At 43.4% G+C, this 17,350-nt stretch overlaps 1 protein-coding gene across 1 annotated transcript in view; it reads left to right on the top strand.

Annotated features, from left to right (window-relative positions):
- The window catches only part of COL23A1 (collagen type XXIII alpha 1 chain), a 187,009-nt gene that overhangs the window by 124,925 nt on the left and 44,734 nt on the right, over positions 1–17,350 (top strand). Inside the window, exons 3-4 of the mRNA XM_054842298.1 lie at positions 8,510–8,554; positions 16,539–16,546. Coding sequence (XP_054698273.1) covers positions 8,510–8,554; positions 16,539–16,546 — 53 coding nt within the window. The remainder of the gene's footprint in view (positions 1–8,509; positions 8,555–16,538; positions 16,547–17,350) is intronic.

Here is a 17,350-nt window from a genome sequence, read left to right as displayed (position 1 = left end):
ATTTTCTCTTTTTTTTTCCTCTTGTGTAAGCAACTGGCTGCTTGCAGATGGTCTACATTCTTAAATGGACTTTTTGTTGGATAATTAGAAGCAGTCTGAATTCACACATTCATTTTGTTTGGAATGTTTGGAAGAAGGATCACCTGTGTCCATCTTCCATCACTTAACTCTGATGAAGACAGTGTGGTAGTTTCACTGGCTATTTTATATTGGGTAAAATTATTTTGAAACAGCCAGCCTTGTTAATACCTGTTGTTTATAGGTCTTTATTTCTGTGACACTGCTGTCATTGTGATAAAATGATATGATTATTTTGCTGTTGTTTGTACAGCCTTTTCTACAAGGCTTCATCAATGCTAGCTTGTTGCTCGTAGCCTGGTTGGATTACTGGAGACTGTAGGCTTTTTGGAAACTAAACCAACATAATGCCATTAGGTTTTCAAAATCAGTCGTTGTTGTTTGTTTATGCTGAACTTGGCCAGGAGCACACAAACACCAAATGGCTGCTGTAGTCGGTTCGGAGCAAAACTTAAATCCCTGATGTTGTATTCTCTGATTTCCCTTGATCTGCAGCATCTGCTGGGATGTGCGTGTGCTGTGGTAGCTTGTGGTACCATCGTGTAGAAGACAATATCCCTAGCTGTAGCACTTTCTCTCCGTATACATCCCACATGGAAGGGATTTTGCTGTTTGGGTTTTATTTCACTAAGATGTGCTTTTGCTCTGTCTTTTGAAGCATATGGCATTGTGGAGCCCTGGTCTGGGGCTAATGCACGTAATAGAAATGGAAAGGGCTCCAGAAGCTGACTTCGTATTTGTTTGACAGGCTATTCCTGCTCTTTTCTCTTTATAAAGATGATGTTGCTTGTGGGGGGAGCATGTAGAAAACAAGGTGGTTTTTAAAGAGGTGAAGGAAATGCCTTCTGCATACAGAAAACCTGGGAGGGGAGAGAAGATTAAACAGGAGAAAAATGTTTCTTGAAGACCACAGGAGGAAGAATTTAACAGGTTTTTTTAAAGATGCTGAAATCGTGGCGTGTAATAGTGCAGCATTGGATGAGTTTTGAAACAGGAAAACTTTGATTTTTATGTTAAACTTGATTTGTAACATGGAAGCGAAATCTGTTGGTGATATCAGTGTGATCGCTGTGGGCTTGCTCTTAGGATGGGCTCGGTCCCGTCCCTCGGATGCTTTATGGTTTGCCCATGGCAGCTTGTGCTCTCGGTTTTAGGAAGCTGAGAAGCGAGGGTGGAAAATCCTACCAAAATGGGCATTAACCATAGACTATGTCTGCAAATGTGTTCATGGAAGAATAACATTTAAATACAAAGTATGTGATTGTTTGTTTAAAGTCCCTGATGTATACACTTCTCTATAGTTACTGGGATCTTTTCTGGATATACAAGAAGCTGCATTATTCAGCTGCTCTCAGAGTCTTGACTTGCTGATTTGTCTTCTTTTGCAATTTTTGCATATTGAATGATATTGAAAATGACACAGAATATTTTATTATTTTTCTTTGCTGTGGGATCCTGGCTCTGGAATGGCTAATTCTGATTGTAGATAATACGCATTAGCTTTGAGTACTTCCGTGCTCCAAAAATGCAGTTCATCAAATCCCAAGTACTTTGTGTCAGCTCTGAATGTTTCAAGAGAGATTTTGTAATCCAACATGTCAAACTTGTTTAAATGTGAGATTGTAACTGGAAAGCAAAGGAAGCAAAAAGTGCTTCATTATCTTGCTTACCTTATAGAAGTGTCTTGCAGTTCTTGGAAAAAAATTATCTAATTTCTGCAAGAAATACACAACTATCTCATGTTGTAGAGGCACTCCCAACATGCGCGTGTGTTCCTTGCGTTTGTAAACAGGCTGGTGTTTCGAAGGGGCAACTTTTGCTCAGCTTGAGTCACTATGCTCATCTCTTCCTGCTGAAAAACTCCATTCAACTTGGTCGCTGGTGACTTCTTGTGTCTTCCCAGAGGTGGCTTTGTGTTAGCAATAATTTGAGCAGGAAAAAGCCTAGTTTACAAATGTTTTCTGAGAAAGCAGATCTTGAGGGTATCCGTTTCCTCATCTGTTCCAGACAGTAGTGCTATACATTACCTAGTGCTGAAAATACGGTAAGGGTGATGAATTTCAGTCAAATGCTACCGGAGGACCCCAGCGTGGGTTTGCCACCACTTCTGCTCCCCAACTCTATCCATACATGGTTTTTTAGCTTGTGTCCATAGCAGAAAAAAGAATTCATGTTCATTTTCTCTGCCTGACTTGCCTGACCAGTAAGTCTCTGAAAAGAAGAGACTGTGACTTGAGCATGGTGGATTTTTTTTTTAACCTTTCTAGGTGTTTTGAGCATGTGGGAGCAGATGGGTACGATGGACAGAGATGATCACTGTTCTCCTAAAGAAACACGAAACCGAGTATGTGTGCATGTTTGTGCCTAGACGCTTACTTTCTGAAAGACTTTCAAAGTTACAATCTCGGTCCAGGACTCGTACTGAAGCAGCTGTCTTGGTGCAGATGTGGGAAACTGAAATCTGCCATGAAAACCTTTCTACCTTGCATATAGCAGCCCCAAGAGCTGCCAAAATATGCATCTTTTTGCTTTGAAAATAGAGGGGGGGTGTACTGCATACATCTGCTCCTGCCCTGCGCTGTGCTGCAGCTGTGCCAGCGTATTATCTGGAAATGGCCTGAGTAAGACCAGTCATAACAAGAGGGGAAAAATCCCGTGTTTGATGTAAGTGCAGTTGTGGCTTTATTCCAGTCACTTCTTAATTTATATCTCAAATTCAGTTTATCTTCGTGCCCTGGTGACTAAACAAAAGAGCTGTATGCACTTGACTGTTTGAAGAAACTGTCTCTGGGTGTGGGGAAAAAAAAAATTATTTAAGGGGGGAGCAGGGGGAAATTCAGAGTACTGAGCGAGCAGCACCATCTCAGTTGTTTTAAGTGGAGCATAATCAGCACTTTGAGTGGTTTCAGTATGCATGTATATATCATTTCACTCTTTGAATGAGTTTGAATATCTTTTTTACTTTTGCAACAAGCATCCACACAGGGGAAGAGGGGCCTCCGTTGGCTATAATTAAGAAAAACACTTAAACACCCCAAATTTGCCTCTGACCTTGAAGAGTTGTGCTGCCTCAAGCTTATACACCTTATGCGTGGGTTTCGTTAGTGGTGAACATTAGATTTGGGACTTGGATTTTCTCTGCCGCATCTTGTTGGAATGGTTTGAGACTGTGCACCCCATTCCATCCTTCTCATTGGGAATCCCTCATTTTAGCTCAGCTGTAGGTGAAGGAGAGTTTGAGGCTGTAAACCTTTAGTGCTAGGTGCTTTAGCCAAAACATACCTTAAATGTTTTCCCTTTATAATTCCAATAAGACCAATATTCCAGTTTGGTTCCTGGAGCAGGAGTTTTCTTCCCCGAGGTTGAGCACAGCTCCCTGACACGTTGAGGAAGATGCTTGTGTGCATCATCACTCAGAAAGGCTGCATGGAGGTATAAGAAGGAAAACAATTTGTTGCGTGTTCTGTATCTTGGAAGCAACTGCATCATGTGTTGAGCTGCAAGGAGGTTTCCTCAACTAACAACCAGAGGTTGCTTTCTGGGTGGTTTTCTACTAACATAAAACGTAGCCCAGGATTTCAGAGAGCTCTGGGGGCGCTTGGGCCAAATTTGAAGTGAATCTAGATATTATTTTTTTGTTTTATTTGGAAAACCTCTGTAGACTGTAGGTGCTGCATGTTTCCAATCTGCATCTGGTATTTGCTTTGAATCTTTGGGTCCGTTGGAATCCAAAGCCAAAAAGGTTCACGCAAAGTGTTGTGACCCAAAACTGTTTAATCTTAGATCTGCGGTCTCAGAGCCCGCAGCCCAACTTGAATACCTGATGAGTATCAGCTGAGCAAGCATCACAGAATCTGACTTCTGCCCATGAACCATAAACCTTTTCCCCAGGGAACAAGAAAGTAAATTGCCCTTTGTGCAGGAACAGCCAGCTAGACCGGGGCCGCGGTTTCCTCGTGCTCAATACCAGACCCCACGATACGCTGCTGCGAAGTTCTCCTTCCTTCTAAGTGAAGCCATATGAGAAAAAAAAATAAAAATCCACTTTTCTGAGAGTGGCTGAACCAACCAATTTGTTCAAGCTATTCTTCTGGTTGACTCATTTTTTAACTGAAAAAACACTGATATATTGAAGCAACTTGAAAAATGCTGAAAGGGAAGAAGGGGAAACAGAATCTAAACCATTTCAAGCTCACCAAAGAAAAAAAAAAGTGCAAGCATGTGAGCAGGTAGACCCTCCAAAACTTAATCCCGTGTTAGAAAATGATGAGTTAGATATGAGTTCATCTAGAAAATAAGGCTCTAAAAGCAAGCTGAATGTATTTATGATTAAGAGGTCACAATATGATCAGCTCACAGTGTCAAGGGGGGAAAAAAAAAATCCCCCGATTTAAAAATACCCATTGAGATAGGTCTTCATTTCACTTGGCCAAGGTCTTTAGGAACAACATTCAACTAACTACTTCTTTATATCAACACACCCCCAAAAAAACTCCTGAGAGCCTCAGCAGCACATTGCTTGAAGAAAGAGATGGGCACAGATTTATGGTTAATATGCCTGAGTATACATTCTCGGTGGAAAAGGGTGATGTGTAGGAGAAGTGTAAGTGAAAAGATAGTACAAGCCTGGTGCCACAAGTTCTTGGGTAAAAACGTGCTTCACTGGCTAAACATTTAAAAAGCATCAGCTATCTTCAGTGAGGTTTTGCGGGGCTGTGGTATCAGGCTGTCTTTCTTGCTGGCATCTTAAACTCACCTTATTCTTGATCAACATTGATTTACTTTATTATACCCAACAGTAAGGCAGGCAGCAGTTTGCCCATCAAGCCGAAGGGACAGGAGGCAGCGATAGAGCCTCCCAAGCCTGGGAACGTGGGTCAGATGTGATTTAATTACAAGGGGTAAAAAGATGTTAAGCACACGTAAGTGCCATAGACCTGTTTCCTTGGTATTGATGGATTTAGGAGCTCCTTGAGCAGCCCGATTTGGAGTTACCCAATTTGCAATGGGGAAATTAGTTCAAACAAGTACTGCACTGCGAACAAGTTACTTGGTTTTGGCTCTTAACAACAATATTTTACATGAACTATAAAGTGCTGTTGATTTTTTTAATATTTCATTTGCTCGCCTACAGTAGATGACATAAGTGACTGCTACCCAGCAGAACAGCAAAGTCAATTGAGTCTATTTACTGTGAACTTTTTACCTTGTTTCTGAGTAGCTATTCTTTAGATCCACCCATCAGCTCTTCCTCATAATGCTTCCAAATAACAATATATTTCATTCTCTTTCTTTGTCTTTGTGTTACTAAATCTATCATCTCACTGGAAAGCTTATGGTGTTGTCAGAAATTGCATATTGTGCCCTGGATTAAGACTGTTTATCTTGAACATGACAAGTTGTTTAAAAATAGGCTGTTTTATGCTTTGTATTCATTTTCCTCTCCCAAACTGCCTTTCATAACAATGTAAATAAAGAACTCCCAGAACTGATACAGCAGAGCTGGCATGGTTAGAAGAAAAGGCTTAGCTATTACCCAATTGATGTTAATGCAACATAAATCTTAATTATATTGAACAAGCATCAAACTGTAAGGTCTTAAGAGATGGAGTCATTAGGTAACAGTTTCAAGTGAACATTTATCTTCAAACGAATTCCCAGGTCTCCTTAATTTCCTTTGTAGTCTCTTAAAGGGGTTGGAAACAAGAGGTGTAATATGGATTCACTTTATGCCCAGCTCTTTTAGCAGTATCCAAAGCTGACCCCCCAGAATATGTTGGAAATTATTATTTTAGCATTTTCTAATTGTACAGACCATGGACTTAATCATATCTGCACAGGATGAGGTTGTAGATGGCATTAACAACTCTTGGGTTACTCCTGCGCCTGTCCTCTCGCTGCAGGGAGCTGGGAGGTCTCTGTCCTCTTGCTCACCCACATCTGCATCACAGAATTGCGGCTCACTCACAAGTCTTCCCCAAACTGGATACTGGGTGCGATGTTCTTTCTTTTAATCCCCATTAAAATTTTCTCTCCTTTTCCATATTTAGCTATTGAATGGCAGCAGGATTCCAGATGTTGTTTCTGAAATACTACGTTTTTTCTGACCAAATTGCTTCCGATTAAATATACCAGGACGAGAATGGATTTTTCCTCTTTCTTGTCTCAACTTTGGTTTATCTCATGGTTGCCACAAGCAAGCTATACTTGTAATTCCATGTGCTGCGCCCATCTTACAGATTTCCTTGAAGACTGTAGGGAAAGAATTAGAAGATCATAGACCAGTTTGGGTTAGAAGGGACCCTTAAAGACCATCCAGTCCAACCCCCTTGCAATAAGCAGGGACATCTTCCGCTAGATTAGGTTGCTTAAAACCCCATCCAACCTGACCTTGAATGTTTCCAGGGATGAGGTATCTACAACCTCTCTGGGCAACCTTTTCCAGTGTAGGCAATGGTCAATTTTTCCCTTTTGGCATGAAGTATTAAGAAATCCCTTAAATTTTAAAAAATACAGAATTCATTATTACATTTCTTTTTAAATAGAATCTTTGGTTTCTCGTGTTCTCAGTTGCAAGGCTCCAACCTGAGCTTTATGTGGGAGCTCCGTGCATTTGCCCTTCAGTATCAACCCTCCTCTAAATTGCCTCAAAGCATCACTACCAACTCATTAGTCACTTGTTGAAAAACTCTGCCTCCCTCTCCTACACCTTCATTAGGACACTTCCTACTCCAAGAAACCCTGTGCCTTCTCCACACCGCTAGCAGAAGAGGTAAAGTAAAATCATTACTGAGCGAGTTGCTCTAGATTAAATGCATCCAGGAGGATGTCAAAAGACATGGAAGGATTAAGCAAGGCTGGTGTTAAAAGCAGCTCCCCCACCCCAGGGAGTGGTGGGTGCATGGGGAGGCTGCAGCCTGCGGAGGCTCAGGCTCTGCCCGGGGTCACACCACCACAATTAGCTAAGAGAGTGATACAGGTAGATTAGCTGTAATTGCTCGGTCGCATCTGGTCTCTGAGGCTGGAAAAGTGCTTCATCAGAGTTGTGGTTCTTCTCCAGAGCGGCTTGGCTTCAGGCTGGAGGGAGTAAATGTTCATCTTGGGCGTAATGTGGTATAATTATCTACCTGATTTCAAGAATTAAAGAGGCTGAAAATATGCTGCTGCTTTTTCTTTTTTCTTCCCCCCCCCCCCCAAAATTGTGAGCAAATTGCTTAGGGAGCTCCGATAGACATTTTCTACCAACCCCTTGTGAGGGCACCCTGGGCTTCTGGCTGCAAGTCACCATCCCCAGAGGGATGGTGGGGAGAGGGATTGCTGAACAGTTTGTCCTGACTTTAAAGAGAAAAACTCCAGGCCATGGCTGGAGATGCAGTTACACATTTGGGCAGAGATGTTTATGCAGAAGGAAATCTTGAAAGGAGGGCAGCAATATTTAATGATCTTTGTTTATCCTCCTTTTCCCTTAAAGCTTAAAAAAAAAAAAGTAGCAGAAAGGAGAGGGAGCAGCATAGCTTCACAGATAAAAACTGAGATCTTGCTTTAGTTAACATTGCTGTCACCCAGCAAATGCTCCCCCAGAGCCGGCTGACCTGCTGCAGAAGGCTACAAAAAGTGGCTTTTTGTCCCCATCTGGCAACGTGCGTGTTGCAGGAGCATGGATGCTGCCAGCGCCCGGGCAGGGAAGCCTTGCTCCAGCTGAGGGGCTGCAACACGTCAGCTAACAGCATGAAGGACACGATGGTACGGCTTCGTTGGGGATCTGGGTGCTCAATGTGTGCTGGAGCAATGCTGTGCATCTGTCTCTATTGTTTAAGTGCCTTTTTTCTCTTGATTAAGAGTATTCTGTAATTTATGTTATTTTATCCATCACTTAGCCATTGCTATCCAGATGGGTAAGAGTACAAGCAAGTGTTTTATAGCTGAAACCCGGGCCTGAAATTGTAGCTATGTCACCAGATCTAGACTGTTTTAGCAGTCAGTGTGGGAACTTCTTCTGACTCAGATAATGATTAGTAGCAAAAGGTTTCTGTTCCTTGTTTTAATACTTTAAATATTGTGATTTGCAAGACTGCAACAGCCATGTGCAGTGTGCATAAGCCGCACAGAACTGCCAGCTACTCTGCAAAGTCTTTCCCAGAATTTTGGAGCATTTAAGACCTGGTTTCCTCTACTACATGGGCAACTCCAATAACTTCAAAACCCACTTCCCAGCTTGTCTTGGAGCCTGGCCTTGACTTTTTCACTGAAACAATATATTTTGTGAAAAAAGTGGTATTTGATATGTGCAGCATTCGTATTTTCTTGGTAGTTGAGAAAAGGGGAAGCCACAAGGTGGTCTGGCTCTGAAGGGAAGGATGTGTTGGTGGGTCCTCTCCTGGACTCGCTGCCCATGGGGCATTGTTAACCCTCTGCTCTCTGCTTTTTGTAGGCCCTCCAGGGAGGCGGGGAAAGCCTGGCCGGCGAGGAGAACCTGGTAAGCATCGCCTTTCCCCAGTGACATCTCCGGGCATCCCCGGGTGTCACTGGGCTGGGTGGGAACCTTTTGATAACAATGCTGGTCATCTTCATCTAATGGGTTGTAGGATGGGGGCTTCCTGCACCCATGCGTGCTGGATATGAAGGTTTTATAAAACCAAAAAAATAAACCAAACCCCCCCCCCCCCCCAAAAGCACCAAACAAAAAACCAAACCCAAACCTCAAAACTCCCACTGATGTTGCATATTCTATCAGTCCTTCAATCTCTCCCTTGCAGAATTCAGACCCATTATTATGCCATCTAACAGCAAAGTGGGACTGTGAATTAGCACAAAAATATAACAATGCTGCAGCTGTGCTAGATGGGAAGTGTGCACTGGTTTGTTCCCGACGTGCGGATACATCCACACGATTGCCTGCTGGTCCCACGCGTGTGATGGATGGTGTCTGCGTTTCGGGGTCGGGGATAACCAAACCTTAGCCACCAGCCTTGGGCACATTCCCTGAGCATTCAGTGTGCCTTCAGACCGGGTGAAACCGCAACCGCCCTCACTGGGAATTTTTGAGCTGTTTGCTTTAATTATATGCCTCTGTCATTTTGGTATCTAGTGGAGGGTTTTTTTTCCCCCCTGCCTTGTGAAATGGAAAAGCACCGATCCCGGTTCAGCTGGGGAGAAGTGCTGTTCACATTCTGCTGTTAGGTCTGAAGTGCTGTTGGAGAGGGCAGAGAGACGGTTGGCATTGCTCTTTCTAAGGATAAATGGTCAGACAGGGACGTACCTAGAAAGCCACGCAGTTTGCAACTGCCTCTGTATGTCACAAAGCAGCATAAGAAATTTTACACACCTTGGCTCTTAGGTTCTTGAATGCTGAGTGAATTAATGGGGACCAGATAGATGATTTTTATTTTAGGTAGCGAGAAAGCTTTTCTCTGCTGCTGTTGCTATAGCAAATGCACAACTGGGTTTTCAAAAAGGGCAATGTAACCTTCTGATCATCAATATTTAAAACTCTGGGGAAAGGAATTCAGGGGGGTTTGTGCTCTGGGCTGTGGACCGATCTCTGTGGAAGGCAGGCAGGCATTTCCCTTCTGTCTTCTATCGATAGTATTTCATGGTGCATCATGTATTTTCTAAGTTATTTTTGCTCCTGAAGCATCAGGTATTACCCATAGGATGGGTACTGCATTCATAGGGGTTGTGATGGATCCCAGCCTGCTTCATTGAACCCCATTTTCCTAGCAGTTGGGCTGTAGGAATAGCCACCAGGTAGCTTTGATTCTGTTGTTTGCTATTTTTTTTAAATATCACTGTGCTCCTTAATGTCCTTAGCGTGGAGTATAGCATTCAACCAAGGGCAGCTGGTGAGTTTAGCCAACAAATTTGGTTTTTATATGCAGGTGTTTACGTAGATGTTGTCCAAGGTGTCTCTCCAGCCCATACAAAAATTTGGGAGGTAGTGCTGAGCTTGAGCACGCCCTTGCCTTTCACTCCCCTTCTCCCTGTTTCACACAAGAGCTTCTGAAAAGTGACATTTGCCCTCGTGCTGTGGCACGTCTGCAAGTGCCACTTGAGCATCCCTCTGACAAAGCAGAAAGCTGCCAGGGAATCAGTGTGGGACCAACAGGAAAACAAACATTATAAAATAAAAAAAGAAAAAATCAATCATTAATAACAACTTATGATCTTCTCTGAACTTTTCTGCCACTGTGGAGGAAAATCAAGGAGAGTGAGATGCTGTTGGGGGAGGGAGATCCACAGGGCATGTGATGGCAGTGGATACTTGAATGGATTTCTTCCTCTGAAGCAGAAGGATGGCGGCAGCAGACACCCACGTGCACACAAACACACACACACACCCTCGATGGGGCACGCCAGTTAAATCTTCCAATGCAGCACAGCCCCCCGGATTGCTCTGCTGTACTGCAGACAGAAACACGGAGAGCAGACGTCCCTCTGTATATTGGTTTTGGCCGAGCTGCCAGATGTTTGTTTTCACAGATAGCTTGAATATGTATTTCTATATTTGTTTGAGAACCTGAGCACACATAAACCAGGTCCTTGTTCCTTCGCTACAGCTGATAAATGTGAATAAAACTTTGTTGGCGTAGCATGATAGTGTCCATCCCCAGGGACCCTGCGTGGTTATAGCTTTACAGCCTCCAGACAAATGCTGTTCTAGAGCCAGAAGGCTCAGCACTGGTCTCAGCCCTGCCAAGAGGAACGTTTTTTCTGGCAGTTGTTGAAATGGTTATGTTGAGAAACTTTCAATATGTCTCTTAATTTCTAAGAAATCATTCTGTCCCTTTTCAATCGCACTCTCTTGTTGATTTAAAACAAGACTGAACTTTACTTTTTTTTTCTTTTGCCATGATGGATTCATATAATTAAAAAAAAAATAATTCAACAGCTCTGTTTCTCTTAACTAAGAATTCATTATTATGAAAGCACGCTGAGACAACTGTTCTCTACCACAGAAAGACACCATACCATAAAAGATTAATTTTAAACCATTTCTAGGGGAAAAAAATTAACTGTTTAGCCTGTTGGAAGTGGGGCAAGCCTGGCTGCACGTGCTTCAAAAAAAAGCACTTGCCAGAGTGCAGGGGTGAACCTCCATTGCTGCCTCTTGATTTCCCAACCCAGGAGATGCTGAGGGCAGGTGGTGGGTCCCACTGGGACCCTGCCTCTGGGCTTGGCTTAGTGTGTTTTGTGGTAGGGAAGCACAAATGCAACAGGTGGGGGAGCCTGCGGGTGGGGGGGCTGCGCTAAGCACCAGCCTTTCCTCATGCTTCGTATCTCCACCAGCGGCTCAAGCTTCCCGTGGCAGCATGTTTGTCCCCACTGTCATCTCTTCCCTGACCTCAGACACGAAGACCAGGTGCCTGGGGGAGCATTTCTGCCGCTGTCAGCCCAGCTGAACAAACCAGGGACTAATTGAGTCAAACAGCTCCATCCAACCCATTTTATTTATTCTCACCATCATCTGGCCCCATGGGAATCGCCTCCACGGCTGTGACTGAGGAGCAGCACACGTGTCCTAGAGCTGGTCTCAGGGATGGAGTCGCTGCAGTGACAGTCACCTGAGTGCTCCCGGCGTGGAAGAGGTTGCTTTCAGAGACCAATTTATTCTACTGTTGCTACCACGAGGCCAGGAGATTCACACCGGTAGGCTCCTTGGGGAGGTGTCGCTCCTGAGCCGGCCCTTCGACAGTCAGGTCCAGCGTCTCCCAAGCTCCATCCCATCCCACCAGGACCAACGCACAGGTCACATCATCCTTATTCCCGCACACAAACAGCAGTGGTTTCTTGTGCAGCTGGAAAGCAAGCACAGCATTGAAGTCCCACGTGCACCCACCCGTGGAGACAGCTTATAAAAGGAGAACCACATTTTAATACAGCCTTACGTGGGATTTGCAGTCTTCTCTGAGTGTGAGGTGGAAGGAAGGTTTTGCAGGACTAGCTGTTGCGGTTGGTCCTGACAGCCAGCCTGCATGTCTCAGATACAGTTCTCTTTGCATGCCAAAGGCAAAATCATGTTTAATGTCATGTTAGCTTATTTTTTTAACGTGATACGTCCCAGCAAGGACATGGTTCAACTGTTGTAGTGAGCATTTGTGAAATAACACGGATTTTAGCGGAGGACCTGGGAGGTTTAGCTTCCCCTCTTGCTTGCAGCTGGTGTTGCGTGAGCAGGATGGGGTACGGCTTTACGTTTTGTTTTTGTCAAGATCAATCCATACCGGCGTGTTCCTGAAGGATGGATTAATTGGATCCAGGACTAGGGGATTTAATTGGTTTAAATATTGATTCAAAGTCTCTGTGCAGCTAGATGGTGGGAGATGATGCTTGTGTCTCTCGTAACGGCACGCTGCTTGCTTCTCCTGGCTTGAAGGTTGGTCTGAAAACTGATCTGAACCTCAAGAAGGCATCAGGGAGAAAATACACCTGAAATGTTAAATCTGGGAAGTCTGAGTACGTCTCTGCTCTCCTCACATGAAGCAAGAGCTGGTTCTGGATATAAAGACCCAAACCTGATCGCTGCGGCATTGGGTAGCACCTGTTTGCATCAACTGTGCATGCCTTCAGCAGAAGGGAGGAGACGCTGGCTGTTTTAGGCACAAAATTGCCCTAACAGGTAGGCCTGGAAGGGCATTTTTTGATGAAGTGTTATTTCATTAGAAAACATTGACTTGACAAACTTGCTGGTTCTGGCAGTAAAAGTTTTGTTTACAAATTTTTTCCATTTCAAAAACACTTGTAGGGGAAATGTTTTGAAATTGTTTGAAATGGGATAAAAGTCTTCTGCTCCCCGACTCCCCCCTATGACTTTTGGTTTCCAAATTTACACTATGCTACAACTGTTTCTTTAATTTGAACTCCTAACAAAGTTTGATGCAAAGTATTTATTTATTTTTTTCCTTATAGCTATTCTGTTTACAGAAATATCCCCATTTAGAGCAGGGAAGAATCTAAAGCTCTTAAGGAACAAAAGCAAAGCAATTCCTATGCAGTGAAATGTTCTCTTCTAGCCCTACACTTATTTAAACCCCATATTTTACCCATTAAGATCCTTTCAAGCCCCATGTGATTGTGTGGACAAGTGTAAATATACAGTTGTTATTTTTCAGTAAGCGTGTGCGTGCATGCATGCACATGGGTAAATCATGCAGAACTTTGTATTTATTTGGGGATTTTCAGTGCTCCCTGTATTTCTCACGATGAGTTGCATACATATACCCTCATACCAAAGCACTTCTTTGGCTTCTACTGAACTTTAGGCAAAATGTAACCTGCCCCAGGTTTGCTCTCGATAATGAGCCTTTGCTGGGAGAGCGTTTTCCCTGTGTGCACCAGCGCTGAGGCACAGGTAGGAATTACTGAGGTCAACGGGCAGCGACAAATACTCTTTTTCAGGTTGATGTAGAGCCAACCCCATGACTTCTTATAACTGTAGCAGTTGTCCTCCTTCCTTGTTGCCCATGACTTAGTTACTTCCCTTATAGCATCCTGGATTAATAACCTTGTGTCTGTGTATATACATGTTGTGTGTAAATAACACATACGTATATTTTTATAGAGATATTGATGTGTGTTTATACGTATGGTTTTTTAATTGTCGTTTTTTTATGTCAGGTGGCCACAGATATGTGTGTGTGCTACCTTGGGGACGGGTCCTTTGCCCATTAAGGGCAGCAGCAAAGTCCCCTCTGACTCCTCCTGAGGTTGGAAAGGTCTGGCTGGTTTTGTTTCCCCCGCCTGACAGTGCTGTCTCCTGTCATGGCAGGAAACCTCAGATGAGAAATGATTTACAGATCAAGCAGAAATGGTAGCTTATCCCCAAAATTCCCAAGCTGCAAAAATACTTGGAAACAAATGACTGTGACCTGTCATTTCCCATATGTTTGTGTACTGCTGGGGATGATACCACTGTGACCTGCTAGGTCTTCGGATACACAAAAAAAACATTAACCTTAGTCGATCAGGAAATCAGTCATTTATTTTTAATGAGTTTCTATTTTCCCCTCCCTCTAGCACAACTGTTCATGTTCTTAAGGAATCTCTTGGTGTTTCCAAATATCTCCATGCCCTTGCAGGCTTAGGTACTAGGTGTTCGCTCCCGGCGGCATAGCAATGACGTATGCTGCACATCACGGAAGAGCATGGCAGGTTTCCCTTCTCTATAGCAAATCAATTGTAGACCAAAACCTGTCCGTTTGCAGGTTATTTTGTTTTCCTCCTCTTCCTTCTGAAATAAGCCCCCAAGTTAATTTGTCAGAGAGTTTTAAATGCACAGAGGCTGTTTCCAACTTTTATTCATTATAATAAGAATCTCCAACTGGTTTCATTCTTCCTTTTGAGCTCTCAAGCTGATTCTTTCTAGTCAAAATTATTAGCAGTAAATTCTAGCAAATTTTTCTGAAAAGAGCGTGTCTCTTGTGCAATGTGCCCACATGGCTGGGCATGGGTGGGGGGCAGCCCCTTGGCACATGATTCACTTCTGCATTTATTGTTGGCTTGCAAAATATTTGACTTTCTTCCATAGGAAACAAGTGCCTTGTGGCTAGGCTTTTGAGAAACATGTTCAGCAAGCCAGAGAGTTATGTTGTTCTTAGGAGGGGAAAAGATCAGTTCAATAGGTTTAACTTTATGCTTTAATGAAGATTTATCTAGCCCTATTTGGCCAACAGCACTGCTAAAGATTAACGTAAGTCCACTGATGCAGATGGAGAGCATCCCATGTTGTGTGTACAGACCCCCATCCAACTTTGATTTCCTGTATTTGAGAGGAAAGCATTTTAAAAGAGCACTTGCCTGCACGTGTTGGGAGAAAACAGTAGCTGAGAAAAGGAAAGAGGCAACAAATTCCAAGGAGATTATAATTGGTACATGATTGAAATCCCATATTAAAATAATTTCCTGACTGCTGCTTATTGGAGGCTTAGTTTTGACTTTTCTACAAAAGGGCCTTTGTGGGTAGCTTGGCATAAGTGAGTTAATAAATCAGGTTTATGATTCTCAGTTAATAAATTGGCACAGAGCCATTGACTTCTGTATTCATAAGAAATTAAACCAAGGAAAGCGAGCTAAGAGCCTGTGTGAATTTTTAGCGCAAAAGAAAATAGGCTTCTGGGCATGGAGGGAGATGTGGAGGTTGTCTCCTCTCCTCCACACCAGCCGGGTGCTTGGCTGTGGTTGTGCATGGAGCTGACCACGTTAAGCTGATGAACACAGGTTAATGAGCCAATTCTTGGCATCAGGTGTTGCCTGTCATTGCTTGTGTTTAATCACCGTTCTTGGGCTTTTCTTGGGTTTTGTTATACAACTTTTCAATGTTCTAATTTTTAAACACATTTTAAAAACCTTGAAAATGCGTTAGCTTGAAATATACTTCTAGTTTTATATTATTGAATAATATAAAATTAACAAAGCTGATTTTTTTTTTTCCTCCATTTTAATTTTTCCCACGTTTTTTTCTTCTTTAATTGTGATTAGTTTCTGGTTTTGATCAGGCAGGAAATGGAGCATGAAGAAGCCCCAAACAGAGAGCTATAGGCTGCCTTGCGAACGGGAGTGAAATGTGGATTGCATTAGATTTAGGGGCTCAGCGTTCACCTCTGCATAGCACCAGCCTGGGCGAGCGGTGGGAAAGCTGCAGAAATCAGTGTGGCAGGCAGCAAAGACTCCTGCACTGCAGGGGAATATAGGAGGAATTTTTTTTCTACTGCCATTAACCACAGCTTCAGACTGTGGCACGAGTACCCAAGGTGTATTGCTGAGGATGAGATTTTCCCCTGGATCTCAGGCACTGTGCATCAGCCCACTGGCTGGCTCTGAACACAGCAAAGCCCTGGAGCAGGGGCTGCACGGAGGTGACACAGGACCACGGGGTTGTGTGATGTGTTTTGAGGTCAGGGAGGGGTGGGGACCAAGTGCCAGCGATGTTTGGGATCTGTGGCAGCTGTAGCAATGTCCTTGCCAGGTGTCCCAGCACTGCATTGCTCCTTTGGCTTTTGCAAGCATACCTCCAGCTCCTTGCATAACCTGAAGAAAAATAAGCTTCATGGTGAAAATGTGCTTTTTGCTCATAAAATTCCAGCTGTGCCTGTCTTTTTTTTTTTTTTTTTTTTTTTCCTTCTGGTACTGCTCCGTGGTTGGACGTGATGCCCCAGGCCCTGAACTTGGGTGATGCCTTGTGACATGCCTGGGGTCTTGTGTGGGGAGAGGGAACAGAATCACACTGGGGGAAAAGGTGGGAAAAGTGGTTTTACACCCCGTGTAAGTACTGCCACGGGTGAGATGGTCCCATAATGGGAGGATGCGGATGGTGTTAAGTGTATCTGGAAAGTCATCCCATTGGAAATGAACTGAAAAGTACCGAATAGCTCTGATTTTGGTTCCTGCTATGTGCTGTTTCATCAGATTATACTTCTTCTTTGTCATTGACTTTTTTTTTTCTTTGTTTTTCTTTTGTTTTCCAGGACCTGCAGTAAGTATCGTGGATTTTACTGTTGGATCAACAAAGTTAAGGCTTCCCCTTCCCCCCTCCCCTGCCTTTCGGTGTCATTGCAAAAGCATAGCATTTTTGGGTAGAGGTGTGTCTGGAAGCAAAATTGGTACCAGATGCTGCTGTATTTTTTTTTTTCTCATGATTGTAGACAAATAGAGAGGGGGGGAAAAAAAGTTTAAAAATGTTTAACTTGCGACCCTGAGGGAATTCAAGTAATTTTAAACCCAGAAAATATTCAGTAAAAAAAGAGTTTTTTCCTTTAAAGAGTTCTTTGGTTACTTCCATTTAGCAGAGAGAGTGCTGTGCTAATATTTTAACATTTTAGTAATTTTTAATTTTTTTTAAGTTCTAAAACTCTGTCTTGCTTTTCGTATCTGTTGTGTTTCCATCATTTAATACGGGTTTGGTAGCCTCACAAGGGGGGCCAGAGGGAAAGCCATAGCTTGCTTGCTTCTCTCTTTGAAGTCTTGGGGAGAATAATGAGCATTCCTACCAATGCAACCACAAAATTTATGGGGAATTTGTTGTTTGAAGGGGTAATAGTTGAAAATGTGTCAACTCCTCCTTCCAAATGTTCAGACGTGCCTTTGGCTGTGCTACCACCATGTCCAAATCTGATGTTCTCCCGCTGGTTTTGGAGTGAGAAAACAGCGTTTCGTTTGTGCCCTCCAAGTTGCTGAGGGATTGTTAAAAAAGAAATTATGGGCAGTAGGTGCTGCTGGTTTTCTACCTTTCTTCCCCAAAAGGAGGAGGAGAGGCACAGGCTGTTTGCAGCCACATGTT

Source organism: Grus americana, chromosome 14 (genome assembly GCF_028858705.1).
Source record: "Grus americana isolate bGruAme1 chromosome 14, bGruAme1.mat, whole genome shotgun sequence".
Taxonomy (NCBI): domain Eukaryota; kingdom Metazoa; phylum Chordata; class Aves; order Gruiformes; family Gruidae; genus Grus; species Grus americana.
Note: the sequence above shows the minus strand (reverse complement) of the source record. Positions and strands in the feature narration are given on the sequence as shown.